General features: G+C 34.6%; 1 protein-coding gene across 7 annotated transcripts in view; it reads left to right on the top strand.

Annotated features, from left to right (window-relative positions):
- Positions 1–24,934, top strand: part of KCNH7 (potassium voltage-gated channel subfamily H member 7) — a 486,826-nt gene that overhangs the window by 416,407 nt on the left and 45,485 nt on the right. For all 7 annotated transcript variants that reach the window (XM_045480018.1, XM_045480016.1, XM_045480017.1 and 4 more), the window contains 2 exons: positions 8,130–8,529; positions 15,226–15,425. In XM_045480018.1, coding sequence (XP_045335974.1) covers positions 8,130–8,529; positions 15,226–15,425 — 600 coding nt within the window. The remainder of the gene's footprint in view (positions 1–8,129; positions 8,530–15,225; positions 15,426–24,934) is intronic.

Raw genomic sequence — 24,934 nt, 5'->3', positions numbered from 1 at the left:
AAGTTTGAGATGCCTCTCAGTCATCCGAGTACAGATGGCATGTAGGCAAGTCAAGGACTCCATGAGCATCTAGAAGATATATATGTGAATATAAGAAAAAGAAGTGAGATCCATTAAATTATACATAAATTAGATGAAATCATGGTAAAGATTGGTTTAGATCAGTGTTTCTCCATCAGGACCATGCACTGATTTCTGCGTGGGTCTTATAAAAAAGTTTGTAGATTCATATTTGGTAGGTCTAAAGTAAAGCCTTGAAACCTGCATTTTTAAAAATGGCAGGAACGATTCTGCTGTTTAGATAGCCAAGAACTGGTGGCCTTATCTGGGACAAAGAGGAAGTCCAGGAGAGGGCTTTCATGTGCTCATAGGCGAACACTTCTACGAAATGAAGACATAAATTATCAACTGAAGGAGTGTTTTAAAACTAAATATAAGAACCGTCATGATTTCATAATTGCTTAATTCTAGCTGAATTATTAAAATGTTTGTTTTCTATGCATCACAGCCTCTTGGATAACCTTAGAGAAAACAATTTTGTCAATGCCAATTAAACATTAGTGTCTTCCTTGCCAATTTCTCTAAGTGGTAAGCGACTGTGACACTTCAGTTTCATTTACATTCAACTCCGAAGAAGGAAACCTTTACAAATTTTGGATCTATATTATTTTAGCTATAATACATACACGCTAGCAATGCTGAGGGAAGTTTGACATATACATTTTTACTGAAGCAGATACATGAGCAGAATTGCTCACTTTTTCAAAACAACCATTTAATCTTTTTAAATGTTAAAAAATGTTTAAGAAAGGAATACTAACAATAACTCGGTTTGCCTGTGTCATTAATATCTTCCTGATGTCAGTGCCATCCAGTCGGAGCCAGGAAGGAAGGGATTCTCTATTTCTTAATTTTTACATCGTCAAGTATGACGCCATCCATAGACAATTATCTCAATATCACTGATGCAAGAGAATAACACTATTGGCTCAGTCTCCAAAAACTCAACTTTTCATTATCTGCCTCAAGTGTTCCCATATTTTGCTTATCTGCGGCAAATCTTAGTTTCAGATAGATCAACTGTTAGAATCTAGAGGACTCTCTTTAGCTACACACTTCATTAACCTCTTCCTTTCCTGAAAATTGGTGTTCTTTTGATTCATCGCTTGCTTTGTCAACCTCTCTCCATTCCCACTTTACTGTTATTTTTCATGAATCCTGAATGCAGGCAAGGTTTTTGAAACCTAAGTATTTACAGTGCTCTTTGGGGGAAATTTTAATAGAAAAGAGGAGTTTCTATTCACATTGGTATGTTTGCTTCATTAGTCTGTTAGATGCATCATAGAATGGATACAAGGAAAAACTTAGGAAGTATCTGTATAGCAATTCTGATCATCTTGTCAGCATTTTTTCTGAACCTGATTTCTACAGTTACCATTAGTTTGTTAGAAGTGAATTGCTAAAACATTAGACACACTCATGTTCAAATTTAAATAAAAAAAATACATTTTGAAGACCTGTATACATAATATATTTCTACACATAAAGTGACTGCATCTCTCTTTAGATAGTTCTTTGGGAGTTAAGGCAGATGTCTTCATTGGCATGTATTTGAGGCTGTCGGTCATGCCTGCCGAAATTTGTGGCATGACAAGTGAGAGACACAGGATCCCCAGTGCAGTAATTTTTGAACCAAGGAAAGATAAGAACATTCCATCAAAAAATATATTTTGCACAAAGTTGATCATTTATTCATCATGTATATGTCATCTATTGTCTACAATTTGCTAGAGATGATATAAGTTTCAATTTTTGGTTATATATTTCTCAAAACAAGTCAAATTTCCATTTTAAAAATACAACATCCATAATCTTTTATTCATTGTAACATATCTTACTGCTGTTTTGAAATCACTTGATGACCAGTTTTCCATGTTATTGTAACTAAAGAAAGGGAAAGTGAGTTCCAACTGCAGCAAAAATAGAATGTTAATTATAAACAAAATAAGTATAAAAGCATCTTGACAGTAAAGGTTGTTAAATATTGGAGTGACTGTCCCAGACAGGTTGTAAAACCTTCTGTTTGAAAGCCACAGTTTGTGCAGGGATTTGTGAGGTTTTGGTACGAATAAGGAAAGGATAAGCTAGGTGATTTCCTTAAGGTTTTTTACATATTCAAATATGGCTTTTTTTTTTATTGTATTAGTGAATGTGTCCTTAGAAATATTGAAAAAATGTGGCTCAAGCTGAAGGAACTTGAAACTAGCTTCAATATTACTGGGTTTTATTGGATAAGTAATTCATGGAATGGTGTATACAAGTACCAGGGCTTAGGAGGGAATTGAAATGAAATCTAAAGCAAAACAGGAATGCAGAGTTATGAAATGTATTACTCACTAAGTGTTCCCATTTCTCCACTTGAACCCAAATATTTCTTGACAAACAGAACAGAATGATGGATTAAGTAGAGATTTTCAACGATGATTCATTCTTTCAGTCCTGTAGACAACACTGAAGATCACATACTTATATTTCCTCATTTATAAAAGAATAATTCTGTCCGCTGACTACAGGCGAAAGTTGGGAAGAGTAAGCCTCTGAAATAAAGTATTTTACACGTAAGATTCTTGAAAGTGCTCACTTAAAAAAGGTAGAATTATTTTGAAAAATTATTGAGCATAAGACTTTCTCGTATTGAGGAGGCTTTCCCAGTTTGACTGTAGCCAAATTTATTCTTGAGTAGAGAATTGTTGGACACTAGCAAGAAATCCCCTATTCTAATTTCAGGTCTTTAAAATGAATCCCACTTACACTGAGAGAGATTATTGCCTGAACCATTTGAAAATATCTTGAGTCTGGGTCTGGCATCTAACGTGTTTACAAAATTTCAATTGCTTAAGGGATATATTTTTAAATAAAGTTTCATTAAGAAAGTCATCCATAATAACGGAGACTAACTTCTACCTCAGTATAAGAAAGTATCCAGGGTTTTAATAAACTATGGATGTGGGTAGGTCTTTAAAAAAATTTAAATTGGATGATATGCTTCAGCCACCCAAAAATGTCAATAATTTGAAATTCCAGGGGAAAAATCATTTTACATTTAAAAAGTTTTGACAAAATACATTAAAAATACAAGTCTTAAACAAGTACACTTTCTTTACTGTGGCATTCAGGCAAAAAGAGTTTGAAATACCATTCAATCACAGTGAAAGGAGTTCTGAAGTGGCATAGGTACTGATGAGGCAGAGACATGACTTATTAGAGTTCATTATGTCTCCTTTGCTGCAATTCATGGGCATGACCCAAAAACAAAGTACCTTGCTTCCATCTACTACCAAGTCGCTCACCTCTTTCTCCATCTTATTTATTGTCATGATATCTTTGTAGTGCATAATCACACATACCTCTTGTGAGCTCTTATGCTTGGTTAGTCTACCCAAAGTAGCAAAAAGCAGACAATATTTTTTCTGATACCAGTGGAAAGTTAAAAAATAATACCTAAGATTCTTTGTACCTCTACTGTTTTTTTTAATTGTTGCGATAAGTGTAAGGATGGATTTATTTCTATTTTCAAAAATTGGAAAAAAAAAAACACAAAATAAATTTACATAGTATCGCTGAGTATTACATGAAATTAGGTATATGGTCAGAGAAACATGTATGCCAAAAACATTCCCTTCAGCCATGTTCTCATGTTAACACAGCTATAAGGTAGGTGTGGGTCTCATTTTTCATTTATGCATAAGACCAAGACAGTACATTGAAGTAAACAAAGGGACAAATAGTCGCCAACAAATCAGCAAGAGGAAACTGATCATTCTTTAGTCTTTGCTCTCTGAGATTTTGCTGCAGTCGTTTTTCCTTTGTGTAAAATGGGAAAAACCCTTTAAATCTTTAAAGAGAAATTAAAAGAAGAAGAAAAGTGTTATTGCAGTCTCATGTCATCTATCTACAAGATAGGCTGCACACAACAGTAGCTATGGAAGAAAGCCCAGGTGTGTTAGCAGCATCTTGATAACAATACAAATAAGATCAAGTCATTTGTTACATTGCCAAACAACATATGTAGTTATGCTTGGGTACATCTTATGGAATCACAAGGGAATGGCTTTGACTGTTGAAGTCCATTTTCATTCATCCTCAGAAGCAACTGAAAGATAAAACAACTGCTTAGAAATTTCTCCCTCTTTTCTCTCCCTCTTCTTTTCTCTCTCTCTTCTTTCCTCCCTCTCTCCCCATCTCCCTCTCTCCACCCTTGCAGTCATTTAGTATCATGTCAGTTGGTTTGAGACTTCATCGTGTACCATATTTGTTAAGCTTTTTTTTTGTCCAGAAAAGATGTCATTTGTGTGTTATTATATAAATTATATTCACTTATCTGCTTAGAGAACTTACTGTCATTTAGGTTTTGCCTTATTTTGATATAATCCTAGAAGAAACATCAGATGTTTCTTTGAAGGGAGAGAAAAAGGAGGAAGCTGGCCTACACAGCGGATGGATTATATAACATCATTTTTGCTTTACTATCTTGGCAGCCAGAAGAGTCATTAGTACTTATTATCACAAGATGTTATTAAAACATCTCATTTGTTTTGAAGCATTTCACTTCATTAACCAAATACCTTAGAGAATTTTCATTATATTTCACTTATTTTGAGGTTGAGAGAAAATTTTTCTTCCAAAGAAAAGAAGTTTTAAGCAATAATTTTCAATATTTCTGATTTCTCAACACAAGTAAATAGGTAACAGAGCATGGAGGAAACATAAACACACAAACAAGCTGTGAAGTGTAGGAAGAGACACGTTGAACCAGTGATTCCTGCTACTAAAGTCCAAGCAATGAGTGCATGTAGATGATGTTTTTGTCTTTAAAATTCCCACCCTTTCCTGAGGATGCCAAGGCCAGTGTTGGAAAAGCCTCCATTTGGAATTCTAGATATCGAAGTAATGCATTTGGAAAATGTATGTATCCATCCATTTTACAATATAGTGTTCCCACTTACTGATAGAAACTAAAGCTTATGAGATATTTAAATAAGAACAAAAAGCTACTATTTCCTGGGAATTACCTACAAACCTATGAGGAGGCATTATTATGCTCACTTACAGATGAAAAATTTGAGGTCTAGAGATGAAGTAAACAACTTCTCCAAGATGATAGATGGGTGTGGATACAGAATTCATACATCCATTTGTTTGTTCCAAAGTCCCAATATGTAACTGATCGGCTAAAACAGACACATGAAAAGATGCTCTGCATCACTCATCATTAGGGAAATACAAATCAAAACTTCAGAGATACTGCCTCACGCCTGTCAGAATGGCTAAAATTAGTAACACAGGAAATGACAGATGCTGGCAAGGATGTGGAGAAAGGGGAACCCTCTTGCACTGTTGGTAGGAATGCAAACTGGTGCAGCCACTCTGGAAAACAGTATGGAGGTTCTTCAAAAATTTAAAAATAGAATTACCCTACGACCCAGAAATTGAACTACTAGGTATTTATACCAAAGGATACAAACATACTGATTCAAAAAGGCACATGCACCCTGATGTTTATAGCAGCATTATCAACAATAGCCAAATTATGAAAAGAGCCCAAATGTCTATTGACTATGACTGGGTAAAGATATAGATATATATATAGATATAGATATAGATATTTAGATATAGACATAAATATAGATATATATATCTATATTTATGTCTATATCTAAATATCTATATCTATAGATATATATTCCATTATATATCTATATATATGTCTATATCTAAATATCTATATCTATATATATATAGATATATATATATAGATATCTATATATCTATAAATCTATATATATCTATATCTATCTATATATATATGTAGATACCTATATAGATATATCTATATCTATCTATATATATCTATATATATTCCATTATATATCTATATTTATGTCTATATCTAAATATCTATATCTATATATCTATATATATATTCTATATCTATATCTATATCTATATATATATCTATATCTATATCTATCTATCTATCTATCTATATATATATATATATATTCCATTATATATACAATGGAATATTACTCAGCCATCAAAAGAATAAGTCTTGCAATTTGCAACAATGTGGATGGAGCTAGAGTGTATTATGCTAAGTAAGTCAGAGAAGGACAAATACCATATGATTTCAGTTATATGTGGAATTTAAGAAACAAAACCCATGAACATAGGGGAAAGAATGTAAAAAAAAAAAGACAGAAGGAGGCAAAACCATAAGAGATTCTTAACTGTAGAGAACAAACTGAGGGTTGATGGAGTGAAGGTGGGTGTGGGATGGGCTAAATGGGTGATGTATTAAGGAGGACACTTGTGATGAGCGCTGGGTGTTACATAGAAGTGACGAATCACTAAATTCTACTCCTGAAACCAATATTATACTATATGTTAACTAAATAGAGTTTAAACAAAAACTTGAACAAAAAACCAACGAAATTTGAAAAAAAAACTGATCATCTAAAATGTTAATAATTCAAATGATGGAAAGTTTTTCTTCCAGAAAACTACTTAATAATAACTTAGACTCTCCCTTTATTTGTTGAGAAGAGATAAACTCTTACATTTGTGAAGAAAAAAATGCTATTTTCTTTATTCCACCTTGAAAAACAATAATTCAACATTGGGACCAGAGAAGACTCACTTCTTCACACATCCCATAATGAACAAAGACCAGAGCCCAAATGTGATAAGCACATCCCAACTACACAAGCTCCTCTCACCTCTAGAAGGTTCCAATACAAACTTAAAAAGAATTTAGAGGAGACCAAGGGATCTCCCCTCCTCTTAGTGACCACTCTGAAGAAAAAGAAAAAAGAAAGAAACTACAACACTTATTATAGAATTCTGATGAAACTATTTTTCTTAATATTTAGTGCTTTTTTTCCACCAAATCAAAATGGATAGAGGGTGATAGTTCTGCAATGTGCTATTTCTTTAATTAAAATATAAGTATTCCTAATGCGTTTGGATGTACTTTGCAAAATAAACACCAACAATGAACACATAAAATGACTCAATAATTGATTGGTAAACACCATGTAACTATGGAATAATTATATGCCCTGTGAATTATATAGTACTTATAGCTGACATTATTTAGGAAACCTAAGAAATGAACTTGTAATTTGTACTTATCAGATTTCAAATCCAAACAACCAGTGAAGTATCCTGTTATTATATAGAAGTGTCCTATCATTAGATACCTGGTCAGTAATAATCATACAATTAATTACACATATCACACCCCAAAGAAAAATACGTAATATCATTGGGACTTCAAGAAACAATTTATCAATTTAACACATTTGGGAAGGAAAAATGAATTTAAATATAGTGTCTAAGGCATACATGCAATCATCCAATAAGTTTCCCAATTATCTGCTTGCCTGGTTCTTCTCATTATGCAGGTTTCTCTCAATTCTAGTATCAGTTCCTCAGCAAGTTCTTCTTTGGCCTTTCTTTCCAAAGCAGTCTCCATCCTGACTCATGCCCTCAAATACCCTCTATCATACCACTTTGTCTTATTATTGTTGTCACATTTTTTTACTCTTGAAACAATCCTATTGTTCGTTTCTTTAAAAAAACATCTGTTTCTCCCCTCGAGACAGTGGACCTCATTTCTCCTCACTAGAGACAGCTTTTTGTCTAGTAAATAAATATCTTTCTATTATAAAAGTGATCACGTCTGTTTGCTCAACGCTATAATCCCAGTGTGTAGGCACTTGCTAGGCACACCAGTAACACAGGGGATGTTTCTTGGTGAATGAATGATTTACTGACTATTCATTATCTCCAAGGCACTTGGTTAGAGCATAAAGCTAGACAGATGGAGTGTCTGTCCCATGGGTCTCGCATGCCAAGATATGAATGTACCACACACTTTCAAAGTATTTTCCAAAGCAGATGTAAAGTTAAAACAAACAAAAACTAACCTTAATACTTCATTCAAATATGCATTGATCTTCAATGCTACCATCTTGTTTTGACCTGTTTCTACCTACTTTGCTTCACAGGAACATACACTGAGTTGTTTGCCAACTGTTTCTGACCATACACATTTGTTTCCACAGACAACAACATTAATTGGTCTTTTGAAGACAGCTCGACTCCTTCGTCTGGTGAGAGTGGCCCGGAAGCTTGATCGCTATTCAGAATATGGCGCTGCTGTTCTAATGCTCTTAATGTGCATATTTGCCTTGATTGCTCACTGGCTGGCTTGCATTTGGTATGCAATTGGGAATGTAGAAAGGCCCTACTTGACAGACAAAATCGGATGGTTGGATTCCTTAGGACAACAAATTGGGAAACGTTACAATGACAGTGACTCAAGTTCTGGACCATCCATTAAAGACAAATACGTCACAGCACTTTATTTTACCTTCAGCAGCTTAACCAGTGTAGGATTCGGGAATGTGTCTCCTAACACCAATTCGGAGAAAATCTTTTCAATCTGTGTCATGTTGATTGGCTGTAAGTAGATTTCTCTTTTGTTATCTATTAGGATGAGATAATATCACAAAATTGATATCTCTAGAGCATTAAGAATAAGGCAAAGAAAAAATTATAGGAAACTGCAGAGATAATGGGATTACATATATGGGTACTATATTCTATCAAAACTGATTCTGTGAAAGGGAGACACTGAAGGACTTTCAGGACTTCAGAAAACCAAAAACTGAAAACTGGAGTGACATGGATCTTGGGATCCAGGAACTGAGACTTGAAGTTCACTTTTACTGCTGTAAAAGTGTCTGTAATTTGTTACCAATGGTTATTTTCTATTTTAAGCTGAGGTCATATTACAATGGGAAAGACTAGTTTACATTATATTCTAGATAGATAGAAATATATATATATATATATATATATATATATATATATAATGAATTTTGAATGCATAAAAAAGGGCATCATCCTTAGATTGTATACAAATATGAAAACAGATCCAGAGTTGCTTTTTAAATGTTAACACATTAACTAATGAAATATACTTAGATAACCTTTATTATGAAACTTAAATCAATTCACCCAGTTTATTGTTCAATGTATTTCAGATTTACTTTTCATATGTATGTTTTAGTATTTTTATTATGCTAGGATTGCTATAGGCAAATGGTATTATATTCAAATAACCCAAGATATTCTACAGATGCAGGCTAAGTCTGCACTACAAACACAGACGTAATCTTGTACCCAGAAGGAAATGAAGAGGGACCTACTGGGAAAAATGGAAAAATTCATTCCAGAGAGACTGAATCTCTCGGAACAAGCACAGTCCCACCCACTCTGTGATTACAACTGCCAGCAAATACTTTACAGAGATTATCAATCTTAGTGAAACAGGTAGCAAACAAAATTTTTAAAAGTCTGTTCCTAATTACTTAAACATCTGTATAGAAAAAATATATATATAGTTTTCATAAAGAAAACAGAACCTGCATGTTGAAACTTAGAATTTGCAAGAAGGAATTTTTCAAATGCACTGAAGTTTAACCTGCTCACCACTTAGGGAATACCCATCACTTGTGAGGAGGATTGTTAAATACATACTACTATTTATCCTGTGAATTATCTTAAATTAAAGAAAACCCAGTTCTTTATTTGGCCTATACCCAATCTCTAATCCTTAAATCAGGGTTGTTGGCAGTCTTTTTACCTTCCTTCCTTTCTTCCTACCTTTTTCCTTTCTTTCCTACCTTCCTTCTTAAATATAGCACTAAGCTATTTCTATTGATTCCTTAAGAAGAATACTTGGTTTCTTCAGACAATTTTCATATTTTAGGAAAAGAGAAAACACTTTAGTTAACTGAGTAGAGTAAGATACAACCACAACCACAACCACAACAACAACAAAAAAAAAAAACAAGCTTATGGATCCAGAGAATAGATTGGTGGTTACCAGAGACTGGGGTGAGGAGTAGGTAAAATGGGTGAAAGGAATCAAAGGTACAAATTTCTGGTTATTAAAAAAAATAAAAAATAAATAAATAAACAAATAGGGATGTAATGTACAGCATGGTGACTGTAGTTAATAATACTATATTGTACATTTGAAACTTGCTAGAAGAGTAGATCTTTTTTTTTAATTTTTTTAAACTACCAAATTTTTTTAAACTAACATTTATAAACTTCCAAAAAAATTTTTTTAATGTTTATTTGTTTTTGAGAGAGAGGGAGAGACAGAGCGTGAACGGGGCTCGGGGGGCAGGGAGCAGAGATAGGGAGACAGAATCAGAAGCAGGCTCCAGGCTCTGAGCTGTCAGCAGAGAGCTGGACATGGGGCTTGAACTCACAAGCTGTGAGATCATGACCTGAGCCAAAGTTGGACACTTAACCGACTGAGCCACCCAGGCACCCCTAAACTACCAAAAAAAAATGTAGGCTACTTTTTAATGTTTATTTATTTATTTTGAGAAAAAGGGGGGGAGGGGCAGAGACAGATGGAGAGAGAGAGAGAGAGAGAGAGAGAATGAATCATAAGCAGGCTCTGTGCTGTCAACACAGAGCCTGATGTGGGTCTCTAACCCACGAAGCTGTGAGATCATGACCTGAGCCTAAACCGGAAGTTGGATGCTTAACCGACTGAGCCATCAGGTGCCCCTAAAAAAGTAGATCTTAAAAGTTCTCGTCACTGTGGTGATGGATATTAAGTAGACTTATTTTGGTGATCATTTCTCACTGTATACAAATATCAAATCATTACTTTGTACTTCTGAAACTAATATAATGCTATATGTCAATCATATCTTAATAAAACAAACAAATGAAGCTCAGAGCCAGAATTGACAGAAATGATGAAACTGGTAGACAATACCAAGCACTTAAACAAATGTGTATGTGGATTCCCTGAAAATGGGGGAGGGAACCAGAAAATAAAATGTATCAAAATGTGTAAGAGACAGCTAAAACAGTGCTCAGAGAGAAATGTGTACCTTTAAGTGTTTTTATTTTTTTTAAGTTTATTTATTTATTTAGAGACAGAGCATAAGTTGGGGGAACGGCAGAGAGAGGGAGAGAGAGAGAATCCCAAGCAGTCTCCACTCTCTGTGCTGAGCCCAATGTGGGGCTTAATCGATAACACAACTATGACATCATGACTTGTGCTGAAATCAAGAATCAGACGTTCAACTGACTGAGTCACCCAGGCACCCCTTAAGTGTTTATATTTTTAAAAAAAATATCTAAAAATCAAAGATCTAAGCTTCTGTCTTAAGATCTAAAAATCAAGGATCTAAGCTTCTTTTTTAAGACAAGCAAATTAAACATATAAGTAGAAGAAATATCAGAGATAAGAGCAAAAGTTAATAAAATAGAAATCATACATTAGAGAAAATTAATGGTAGTATATTCTGGCTCTTTAAAAGATCAATAAAATTGATAAACCTCCTATTAGACTGGTAAGAGAGAAGACATAAGTTAGCATGTCTTATATGAAAGAAAAGATCTTACTATCCATTATAAAGATATTAAAAGAATAATAAAATAAGATTATGAAATACTTTATAATAATAAATATGACAATTTAGATGTGACAGAAAAGCTCCATAGTGAAACAAATTACCAAAACTGAAACAAAAAATCCTGAGCCATACAATAAAATTTGATAAATTGTATTTCATCAAAATTGGTACCTCAGCTTTTCCAAGGACACTATTAAGAAAAGGAACAAATGATAGACTAGAAGAAAATACTCTCCATACTTAGACCTAAAAAAAAAAAAAGACTTGTATCTGGAATATATCAAGAATTCTTACAACTCTGTAATAAAGGACAACTCAATTTAAAAAGTAGCAAAAGATTTAAACACATTTCACAAAAGATAAATTAATGGACAATAAGTGCAGGAAAAGATGTCGTTAGTCATCAGGAAATGCAAATGAAAACTCTAAGGAGGTATTACGTGGCCACTACAAGGTTAAAATGAAAGACTGGCAATACCAACTGTTGGTTTGGGAACAACTGATACTGTCACATATTGCTGGAGGGAGTATAAATTGACACAGGTTTGAGAAACAGTCACATGGTTTCTTATAAAGTTAAACATACCACACAATTCCACTCCTAGGTGTTTGAAGGGGAAATGGAAGTATATGCCCATACAAAGACTTGTATACAAATGTTCGCAGCAGTTTTACTCATAGTAGCCAAAAATGAAACAATGAGCTTTCTGTCAACAGAAGAGATGAACTGAACTGGTAGAGCCATTGGATGGATACTGCACAGTGATTAAAAAAAAAAAGAAAAGAACATTTTAATGATTTATACAACAGGATTAATTTCAAAAACATACTGAACAGAAGAAGTCAACACAAATGAATGTATACATCATGATTCCATTTATATGAAAACCTAGGAAATGCAAACTAATCTTTCATGACATACATTGGAGCTTAGTGGTTGTCTAGGTTCTCAAGTGAGTATGCAGGCAGCCAACGAACACTGGGGAATCTTTTCGGGTGATGGAATGTTCTATATCTTGATTGTGCTTATAGCAGCGTATACATTGGTAAAAATTAATTGATCTGTACCATTAACACCTATTTAATTTATTGTATGTAAATTACACACCTATAACATCTAATTTTTTAGGTTAAAACTTTTTAAAAGTTTGTGTATTAGGTAGAAAACGTGTATTTGCTCTATTGGTACATTTCAGCTCATGTTTATTGGCCTACTAAATACATTCATTTGGTTAGCATATCAGATTTCAGGTGTGGTGTGCCAAAGGAAGTTTTAAGATATACCTGTTTTGTTTCTATAATATCCAAGCCTAAAACAAACCATCTGGTGAAATTACATCTATTGAGGAAAGCTAAATAAAATATTGAGTTGAAGAGAGAAATGCCTTTATATAGTCTACCATCTTGCTTTTGACTCATATTTGGATTAATATTTGCCATCTTACTTTTGACTCGTATGCCAATTGTTAAGCATTAACCGAATAATGTATAAAGAATATAACTATGTTGTGCTTCTTTCTTGCTTACGGCTCCAGTTGCTCCTGAAAAAAAAATCAGAAAAAATAATTTGTGCCTTCATTACAACTTAAAAAGCCACCACATAGAATTGCCTAAGAGAAATACATGTTATTCATATATTAAACTACATGCTTTTAATCTAGATTTTGCCATTTTGTCAATGAATAGAAATACCTGTCTATGACCCAGACTAATGTTTTGGTTCATTTTCATAGCAGTATGGAGATAAAGCCACAATGTAGAAATGAAACCATAGTATGTATTACAAACAAATTAAGAGTGCTTTCCCTGACCCACCTCCAAGTAGTTATGTGGTTTAAATAAAATAACTGGCATTGAGGGGCACCTGGGTGACTCACCTGTTTAAGTGTCCGACTTCAGCTCAGGTCATGATCTTACAGTCCTTGAGTTCGAGCCCTGCGTTGGGCTCTGTGCTGACAGCTCAGAGCCCGGAGCCTGCTTCAGATTCTGTGTCTCCCTCTCTTTCTGCCCGTCCCCTGCTCATGCTCTGTCTCTCTCTGTCTCAAAAATAAATAAAAACATTAAAAAATTTAAAAAAAAAATAACTGGCATTGATTATGTCCCCCTGATTAAATCAAATGAACTTAATGTGTGCTACCTATAACTGTTTGCTGAGAAAATGATAGATACTTTGGAGACACAACAGCATGCATAAATATTTCTGACACTACAGTTAGGAAGAGTAAAATGCATTTTTCACAGGAATCTCCTTGGATCACAGGAATCAGTTTCAGGCAAGTATTGCTAACTCTCTTCTTAATCAACTACTCATTTACTCAAATTAGGCACGAGTCTTTATCTTTGGAAGGTCCAATCTAAACAGCTTGTCTACCTTACTGAGAATTACTGTCCTTCACACATCCCAGGTCAGGCTCACTACAGATCTCCCCAACTTTCATCTCTTTAAATAGATAAAAACAAAGGGCCACTCCTTTCTCTATGGCATTCTCTGACTTGAGATATCTATGGTATACAACGCCATATGAACCAAGAGACAAAGATCAGATGGAAAATTAAGCAAATGACCAAGAAGATAAGTTGTTTTAAAATGCTTAAGCCGAATTTGGTCAAAATCCACTTGAAAAACGATTAAGGGGTTTATAGAAGTAAAGGTTTGTAAAGTGTATTGTGCTGGTGGGGGGCGGGTGGGGAATGTGTTTGTTGAATACAATTGAATCAAACGCTGTGGTCATTTTTTACCACGTGCTCAGGATATTGCAGGCCCAGTGCCTTAAACATATGCTACCCTCTCTCTACGGTTCTGACACATGCCCAGAGATCAGGATACGGTCCATGTATCATGATTTGACTTTCTGTATAGAATATAGCACTGTTTTAGGATTATTGGAAACAATACAAACATAAAAGTAAAGAGAAGATACTCAAAGAACTTACGTTAAATCACAAAGATTTAGCCCGGAAAACACTTAAAAGGGTATTCTACGTAAGTACTGGAATGTATAGCAAGGATTCTCATTGCAGTTCTTTCTTCTCACAGACAAAAGGGAAATGTATATTCTATTTTTTTCTACAAAAATAAAATGATGTCCTCATACTCAAGCCTGAGATATCTGTTTCTCATGTAAAAATACTGTAAAACTGAATTTTAATAGGTTAAAAATCGTATACAAATAAATAAGGAAAGTATGAGTTCCTTAAAACAATGTATCATTCCTTAGCAAACCCAAAGTATTCAAAATAATCTTGAGATTTATAATAGATTTTTAATATTAAAAGGTTAGGTTTGAGTCTGAGAGGCAGAGATGTCACAGTTTAAAAATAAACATTTTAATCCAGCTCCAGAAAACATATCTGTGGTAACTCTGTGACATATATCCTTATTACATTACAAAGAAAATGTTTATTTTAAAGGCATTTTATCTCTGTAGTCAATATTCCAGATCATAGGTTGATAATGTAAACAATCTGAGTTTATATTCTAATTTAGAATCCATGGTGAATTTGGAGACTTTTCCTCTCCAGGTTTATTATCAAATTTATAAAATTTATAATATTGGCTTAACTTAATTTTTTCCCCATTGGCCAGTGATAAATCTTTACAACTGGATTGAGATCATAAAAAAATCTACAAACTTGAGACTCTGACAAGATATAAAAATGCCCAAGTGCAGTCTTCCCCTATAACTTTGTTTTTTATCCAATCCAGCACTAATGTATGCAAGCATTTTTGGAAATGTATCTGCAATTATCCAAAGACTATACTCGGGAACTGCCAGGTACCACATGCAGATGCTTCGAGTAAAAGAGTTCATTCGCTTCCACCAAATCCCCAACCCTCTGAGGCAACGGCTTGAAGAATATTTCCAGCATGCATGGACATACACCAATGGCATTGACATGAACATGGTATGTATTTCTGTTTTCCAAAATGGAAGTACTTCAGGCATTATAGCTACAGTTCAAATGGGAAAGCCAGTCTCACCAGCTTTGAACCCCTTGCTTTTGTTTTCCTCTCGGATGTTTATTTTCTCCCCTGGAGATAGTCTCTCATTCTCAATTCATGGCATTGCATGGTGCTATATCTAGTTATACTGTGTGGCAAAGGCATTATAACATGATGCAAACTGATATAACTGTGTAGTAGAGTTCCCACTTCTGGTTAGGGAGAACATGATTAACATAGGATTTGGGCTTTCAGCACTTGTCCTAGCTTCCAGCACCCAAAAAAATAATTGGACCCATGTGTGTTAAGATTTGACAAGTAAATAGTAACAATCACTCTGATGCCCCCAAACAGAAATCCAAAGTTAACATTCCTTTAAAAAAAAAAAACAAAACAGGACATTTTGAGGATTTGTGGGAGAGGTTAGGGAACTTCAGCATGCCATAAACATTTTATGATTGGAAGTTTCATATTTCTGTTAAGGACAAATTTTTCTATATTTACAACAATTAACTATGTGCCCTTTTACTGTACCTGGTTTAATGCATCTTTCCTTTCAAGGAGGAAATATGGATTTCTTCATAACTTTTAAGCAAATTCAACATCAACAATCACTTTTCGTAATTCCTCCCACGTCTATCAATGTTTAAAAATCAACATAATTAAGGACATCACCATGGCATAAAGAGCTCTTTTTATTATTAGGTGAATTGCACACATTCTCTTGACCTACCTGTATAGCTACAGAGACTGATTCCTACAGATAAATTATGTGACACGCCCAAATTCTATGGCATATCACAGATCTATTAGGAAAGATTAAAAATATGATGGCCTCCCATGTGTCAACTCCTCCAGTGGGCAAGGACCCTGTTGCTAAGAATTCTTCAGAAAATCAAACCACTCACATTTAATGACATGAACAGCATAATACAATTTTTGCATAAGTAAGCCTATCCAATTTAATTTGACATTTTTTATTTGACTGGTAATATTCTGACAAAAAAGCAAAGGTTCAAAATTAGCAGTCAAAGGGCAGAAGGCATGGCAAATGTTGCCCAATTTGAAAGCCATGTAAGGATAAGCAGATTAAAGCCAAATGTGATGTATTTGAGAAGTAAGGACATGGCGGTATAAAAATTGACGTTTGATAAGCCAATCAGTTAGTACATTTCATATAAAAGCATAACTGAATTCCATGAGTTATTTCTAATTATCCCAAAGTTACTTGAGAAAATTCATTTGATAAATTTATATCACTAAGATATAACTTAAATTTCATAAGAAAGCACCTACCAATTTATCACTTTCGATGCTTCCATCTGTATTATTGTTGAACAAAGATACCAGCATTCAGAAACTATTGGGGATTCTGTAACTCTGGGTTGGCTGAAGCAGTGTCAAGACTTTTTAATCAGAACACGTGTCACTCAATTTTGTTGTTCCATACTGCCAGATTATTTCACTAACAGTAATAAAACAATTATATATTGTACATCCCCTCTCCATATAACTACTTTTGTGACCATTTTTGTGATAAAGTCTCTTTTTGACAACTATTTAGCTTTCATTGTTTGACTCTATTACCTATGAATATGGTTTATATACCACTTGCCTATTTACAATGTACTTATGAAAGATTTATCTCTTTCCTGTCTGCTTCACACCTTAATACATGGAATCACAACACCCACCGGTAAGAACAGGAGGTATTTATATCCAATTTAATTCTCGTGTAAATTGTGGAGAACACCCTTGTTATCTGTCAGGTTTAGAGCTTGTTAAGTGATTTCCAATGTTAGTTCTGATCTTTTTTGCATGATGTAGCAAAGGAAATACAAAGCAAGGACCTGGAGAAGATAACCTGGAAGAGGCCAAGTACAGAATAGAAATCCTTAAGTTTAACAAGAACTTGACCTCTAGTAATATTTATATGCAGTTTCCCCCTCCCCACAAAAAGTCACTTATCTGCTCCTTCCTCCACTCTGATAAAGGTTATGGGTATACGGTTTGCATTAGATAATTGTCATAAAGAAAATGTCATTCTCTTTCATCATCCTCTATTTTCATGATGTAGGTGCTTTACTTTCCTTCCATCTGCATGCCTGTAATTACATGATCCTGGAGTGTGTAAGCTCGAAACCATGTGCCACTGAGTCTTGCATGTGGTTTTGAGAGCTTGACTTTGCACGAACTTCTTGTTTGTACACAGTGTCTACATTTCTCATCTTGTGACTGCAAAGTGAGTAAAAAAATCAAAGTGCAAGATAACTGAAAACTCAGCAAGTGGAAGATGCCTGCTTGTTACACACAATGTGCAAAAAACAAAACAAAGTTAGAGAAAAGTAACTGTACTCTTAGACTACTGAGAGGTTAAAAAAAACAAAGTAGATTTTTTTACCTCTAAAACCACATTCTTATAATCCCCGTGTCTTGTTAGTTTATTGTTAACCACATAGTAATTTAATAATAATTTAAAGTGATTTAAATTTATGTATTGTGATACATAAAAGTACATCAAACTGTTGTATTTTACATCAGCATTTCATGTTATTTCATTTAAGCACAACCTTAGACATAGTTTCTCGTGAAACATTTCAGGTCATTTTTTTTTTTTTTTTTTTTTACTGTCCAACCATGTCAAAATGAGGTATAAGGTTTCCAATTACATGTATTAACTGACTCAAAATTATTTTTCATAACCCAAAACATGGGATTCCTTGACAGAACTCAAAACATAGGAAATAGGCCTAAAATGTGCAGCCATATTTCTTATTCCCTGGATCTTTTGCTTTTTGTGAAATAGCTATTGTCACAATATTCCAGAACCAAAAGTATTCTGGGGACATTTATGGGCTCCCTTTCAATGGAACCAAATGGTTCAGAGTACAAAAGGAAAAGAGTCAAGATAATGAAATTAAAGAAAGGATAGTGTTCTTTTGTATCTGATGTCAAGCTTAGGAATAATGACAATTTTCTCAAAAATGTCTATAGGTCAATTCTGAAAAACTCTCTCCCTTCTACTCCTCCAAATTTGACCAGTTAGGAAGAGGAGATACTTTCTCAGATTAAGATTGAGAAAGGGTATCTCAAGGATTTTCCCAAATTGAAAGCTGTCCTCTGATCCAGTCTGAAACTTTCTGACCTTATCCCACATTGATTTTAGTTACAACATTGTCAAGAACTGAAAGTCAATATACAGTCAAATTTCTTCATATTACACACAAGGGCCTGGCCTTGTGACCAGGCTCTATACATCATCCTGGAGGGAGGGAAATAAATCATTCATGACAGAAACGACTTCATAATTTAAAATTATATTGACATGGAAGACAATCCTTTATGAACAACTGAGGGAGAATTTTATTTCTTATCTTAAAAATGCCCCCCTAGTTATGCCTAATAATATAAAAAAATAAGAACAGGCATTCAGAAGACCTAAATACCAGCTCTTCAATTTGCCACTCATCTTGGACAAGTCACTTAACCTCTCTGTAATTTCATGAAACTTGTCATTGTCAAATGTTTTTAAAGCACCAGAACTCAAATATGCTAAACATATAGAACAATTATTATGGGAGATTTTCTGCTTAAAGATGGAGATTCAAACCTACCTGCTGCCTGCTTCCTTGCTATCTGTAGTGAGCTTCTGGTTCTCTTTTATGGTGAATTGTCAATGACAGAGAACAGAAGGGAACCATTTCAGGTAAACACTAGGACAGGAATTGAGTCCCATATGTGGGGAAGCACAAGAGAAAATTAAGGCAGGTAGTGCAGAAACAACTTTGTTTAATTTATTTTAGGAAGAAAGAGAGCAACTGACATTTTTTTTTATCCTGAGGTATTAATGGAGAAATTTTTGAGAAAGAGACATAGAAAGGTGTTGGAATGAGAACCTAGGAAGAGGGATGAATGTTTCAGCAGGGTAGATAGACAAGTTTTCCTTAAAGACAGGCAGGTACAAAAAGAAAAAGGGTAAAGGCACTGACTTTGAGGACAAAAGGAGAAAACTCAATGGTATTAGCACCACATGGTCCAATCTCCTTGGTTAAGCAGAGGGTAGATTAAGTCCTCAGAAAGAAGGAGGTATAAAATAGGAGAAGAGTTGAAGAAGCGGGGAGAACTTTTAGGGATCTCATTCAAGAGTCAACTGAGTAGGCTAAAAATGCTTAGAACCAAAATAGGACTCGGAGTGACAAATCATCCTTTTATAATAGCCCAAACAGACAAAGCCAATCAAAATGGAGAAAAGACAAATAAATGATAAGCATATTGTTTAATAGAAATTTTACTCCTTGGAGTTGATGTGATGTCTAAGAAGCATCTTAGTGAAAATCTGGTTTCCTTCAACGGCTCTTCTCCAGCTCCTCTGCTATCCCTCAGAGAATCATTTGTTAACTCTACCTATTGACCTTAAGTACTAACTACTACCTACCTATGACTACTACTGACTGCTGACTACTCTCTACTTAATTGTTAACTACAAACACTGATTATTTCTGCATCCATGATCTAACTCTACGCCATCAAACACTTTGTTGTACCCATTCTCTATGCTAACTGAAATGACTTCATCTATGCCAGGCCTTTATATAAATCTCCTCCACTCACAGTCTATTTTGATACACCATAGTGAAAGGTAATGATGAGCTCTTTCAGTCCTGTGCAAGTCAGCCATTCATATAGAAACAGTCCTTGTGACATTAAACCCCATTGGAAATGTTAAGCAAAATATACAGAACAGCATGGCTTGTTTTTACCATATTGTTTTCATCCCCCTTTAACTTTGTCTAAGGATCCTTTATGCAGCCAAGTTGATAAATAGGGTCAATGGAAAACCTTTGATTCTTTAGTCATAAAGTTTAAAAAAATGATTAAAATTACGGTGGCCTCATATTTACCCCTCTAGCAGGCAAGGATTCTAGGAATTCTTCAGAGAAGAAAATCACTGACATTTAAAGATACCAATAGCACAACACAATTTTCACATCGGTGTATAGTTTACATTGATGTTTTTTTTTGTTTGTTTGTTTGACCGGTAATATTCTTAACAAAAAAGCATAGTTTCAAAATCAGCAGTCAGCCTGCAAAAAGCATTGCAGATATTGCCGAATTTGAAAAAAAAACATGTTGCTTCTCTACACAGACTAGTGAGTCAATTCACACATTTGAAAATGGGGCATGGAGACTGGCAAAAACCTGCATTTATTTTATTTTTTTTTATATTTATTTATTTTTTTTTATTCTCAAGTTAGTTAACATACAGTATAGTCTTGGCTTCAGCAGTAAGTAGAATATAGTGATTCATCACTTACAACACCCAGGGCTCATCCCATCAGGACTGGTGAGACATCTTTTAGTTTTCTGTAAGGAAATACCTAGGTACTATTTAGGAGTTGTATTAAAATAGCTGTCTACAATGTACTTTAGAAGATGTTTTCATCTGCATGCTGATTAGTTAACAGAAACTGCCTGGCTCTACAGAAACTATGTAGGCAGCAAAGTTTCTCGCTAGCAAGAAATCTCCTAGCACACGTGCTTGCCTAGTGTAGCCAGTACCTGAACCATATGTGCTTTACAAAGGGCAAGGTGCATGTCTTCCCTATTTTTTACCAAGCTACTTACTCTAAAGTCTCAAAAATAGCACACAGAACAGTAAGTACCATCTGGAGCCCCCTGACATGCACAATAGCACACTTCAGACAGGCATCTGGTATTTTCGTGTCCCAAATGGTATATGCTCCATCATGTTTCACAAATGATTATGGTCACTTCATCCTTGTCTCCAACCGTTATCAAGAAGGACTTATTTACGGCTGGCACCATGCTGCTTCCGTGCAAAGGGGGCTCTTAACAGTGGGATTTTATCTTCGGTGGTTCCTGAACCACGGGAAATGACAACGTGGCCTGGGGCTTTACGCATGAAAAAACAGTCATTGCAAAAACACCACACTGAGGCAGTGAACGTATTGCAGTTCTTCCGTTCATTAGTAATGTTCTTCTCCCAGCAATAGGATAGTGGAAATGATGTGTCCAATTTTTTTTAGCTCTTTGAAATAATGGTACTATTCAAACAGGACTCTAGAGTGCAACTCCTCCTGCTGGAGCATGTGATGCGTTTCCAAACACTTTCTCTGGAGTCCTAGAAGCACAGGAGTAATTCAAACTCCATTCAGTTTGAGATCACTTACTATTCAACACAGATTTAGCCTATAATTTAAAAAAATACAGAAAGACATCAAAATTTAGCTTTACAACATTCTGTAAATATGACTAAGTCCCTTTTAATTCAAATATCAGAGTAATTCAGCATTTATCAAACTTAATGAAATCAAGCCATTCACAATTTCTCACAAAATAAAGTCCAGTATTTTCTTTAGTGGGAGAATTATCTGAGACATTGCAGGAACCTGGAAATTTATATTGAAATGGATGTGTAAAAAAAAAAAAAGAAAAGAAAGAAGGAAAGAAATGGATATGTTAATAGTCCACCCACTATGTCAGAGTTTAGGTGTTTTTTTTTTTTAATATATTTTTTTAATATACATCCAAACAGATGTCAGAGTTTTTTTATATCAGTTTTTAGGGGTAAAAACAAACAAGAGTAAGTTCATCCAGTTCAATTGTTCTTATAGTCTTAAGGCAGTAGTACTTAAGGAATTGACATATTTTTTAATTGTTTTCTTGGTTTAGACATTATGCTATCCGTGTGGATGAGTGTGAGTGGAAAAAATATATAATCCTTGCCTCTTTTATAGCAGATGTTCCTTAAAAACCTCTTTTTGTTTGCATCTTGGGGCTCCTATTGGTCAGGCGGGTCACCCCCAGAAGTCTACACTCAATTTAAGAACTGATAAGAATCATTCTTATTCAGGCTCCAGCACCTAAGATAGTACATTTTCATACTCTGGAGCTGTGCTAAATCATTTATATAAGTGCTGCTGTTCATTTTTTTCCCACTCCACTGGAATCTTCTTAGATCACAATGCTTTACACCACCACAGAACTGAAACATATCAGTAGCTAGAAACACCTACGAGGGTGAGAAGATAAGTCAAAGGTTCATTCCGTGTGGGTATAATTCCTGTATTTGAATCATAGAGCTCCATTTCTACTAGCCCTCATCTTGGTTTTGTTTTGTTTTGGTTTGGTTTGGTTTATGTATTTATTTTGAGAGAGAGACAGTGCACACAAGCAGAGGAGGGACAGGGAGAGAGGAAAGAGATAGAATCCCAGGCAGGCTCTGCGCCATGAGTGCAGAGCTGGTCGCAGGGCTCCATCTCGGGACCTGTGAGATTTTGACCTGAGCCAAAACCAAGAGGGACGCTCACCCAACAGAGCCACACAGGCGCCCCACCCTCAGCTTGTTCTAACAGTGGAATCACTATGTGTGGATGCCAGGAAATTGGGGTGTTAGTCATATTTTAAGATGGTCACTTTAGCCCAGAATCTGACTCTAATTTTGTCTGCTTTGTCAATGACCAATGCTTCATATTGAACACTACACACAAAACACTGAGGTCACAGCATTATAATAAAGCACGTATGGTTAATCAAGATGTTTCCTCTATAAATTACCTATACGCAGCATTTTTGTATAGTTTTTTGGTTACCTTTTTCTTATTTTATAAGAAATCTCTGTGAATTATAGATAATAGTGTTTTGTCTGTCATCTATATTGCAATTTGTTTCTAATCTCTTTTCAATATATTGATTTTGTTAAAAATATCCTTCAGATTTAAAAATGTTTTTTTTTTTTAAATTCTTTTAAATATGGTCCAGTTAGTCAACTTATATAGTTCAGAGATCTTGTCCTGATTTTCAAAGGTCCTATGAAACATATGGATTATACAAGTAGCGTGCCAGATTTACTTGTAAATTTTGTTGTGTGATTAGAAAGAAAATTCTGTATTCTGTTTGAAATGTAGCTTTGTAGATTATTTTCTTTATCTGAATAGAAGGTAGAATGTAAATAAGTCATTATTTTTCTATTGATTCAAAATACCATCTTATTTAAACATTAAATTGTCAGATATAATTGGTATACGTATCTTTACTTTCAAATTGGCTCTATTTGTTCATTCCTATGGCAATATAATAATTTGTACTTAGTGACTTTATACTATGCTTTAATATCTGACAAAGTAGGTCAACCCTAACTAATCTTGTTTTTCTTATTTTCCCTGGCTACTTGAGAGTTCTTATTCTTCCAGATAAGATATATGACTGTTTTCATTCAATTACAACAAAGTCCACATTGACACTTGAGATAATCCAAAGATGAGATTGTCAGATCTGGCTAATGAGAGTCGGAAATTGTAACCAATATCAAGATTTACCAACAATGTCAAGAATGTATATAATTTGGGGCTCCTGGGTGGTTCAGTCAGTTGAGCGTCCATCTCTTGATTTCAGTTCAGATCATGATCTCACAGTTTGTGAGATTGAGCCCCACATCATGCTCTGTGCTGACAGTGCAGAGACTCTCTCTCTCTCAAAATACATAAATAAATATTAAAAAAAAAAGAATGTATGGGGGCGCCTGGGTGGCTCAGGCAGTTAAGCGTCTGACTTTGGCTCAGGTCATGATCTCACGGTTCGTGGTTTCGAGCCCTGGGTTGGGCTCTGTGCTGACAGCTCAGAGCCTGGAGCCAGCTTGGGATTCTGTGTCTCCCTCTCTTTCTGCCTGTCCCCCACACCCACTCTGTCTCTCTTTCTCGCTCAAAAATAAATAAACATTAAAAATTTTTTTTTAAGAAATTCTTATCTTTGCTATTAAATTTATTCTTCAACTTTGTACAGCATAGTCAGTTAAACAAATGACATATATTACACATTTCCATTTTTACCTGTGTATAGATAATAAGCAGTCAAACTATCTTCTTTACAGCAACCTAGTACATTCCCTACATTGTTTTGATAGGACTTTTTCTTAGTTTAATGTAATTTGGTTTGGTTTGGGGTTTTGGAGGATTTTCCTTGAGCATTTATGTTGGATATTCTAGGTGTGCAGTCATATCAGCATCAAAAAGAAAGAAATTCATTCTCTCTTTTTAAATACTATGTATTATGATTTTTAGTTCACTAGATCTTCCAAAACAATTTTGAATAGTGATAGCTGACTTCAATAAAAATAACTTCACCATTAAGACTAATACTTTTAAAATATCTTTGCATTCCTGAAATACACGCTACTTGGTCACTGAGTTTTTTATTCTTTTTTGATTCTGTTGGTTAGTAAATTATTTAGAATTTTGCCTCTATTTTGATATGGCATACACTTATATGCTCTTTTAATGTTAGAAAGAAATTATCTGTAAAACCATGTGGTCCTGGAGGTTTTCATATAGGTCTTTAATCACCATTTCAACTCTACTAGGTATTTATTTACTCTTTTTCTTCCTTGGCCAATATGGTAATGTTTGTTTTGTGAAGCCTTCGTCCATTTCATCTAGGCTTTCAGAGTTGTAAA

The sequence above is a fragment of the Leopardus geoffroyi genome, chromosome C1 (assembly GCF_018350155.1).
Source record: "Leopardus geoffroyi isolate Oge1 chromosome C1, O.geoffroyi_Oge1_pat1.0, whole genome shotgun sequence".
NCBI lineage: Eukaryota > Metazoa > Chordata > Mammalia > Carnivora > Felidae > Leopardus > Leopardus geoffroyi.
This window is presented reverse-complemented; position numbering and strand designations above follow the sequence as displayed.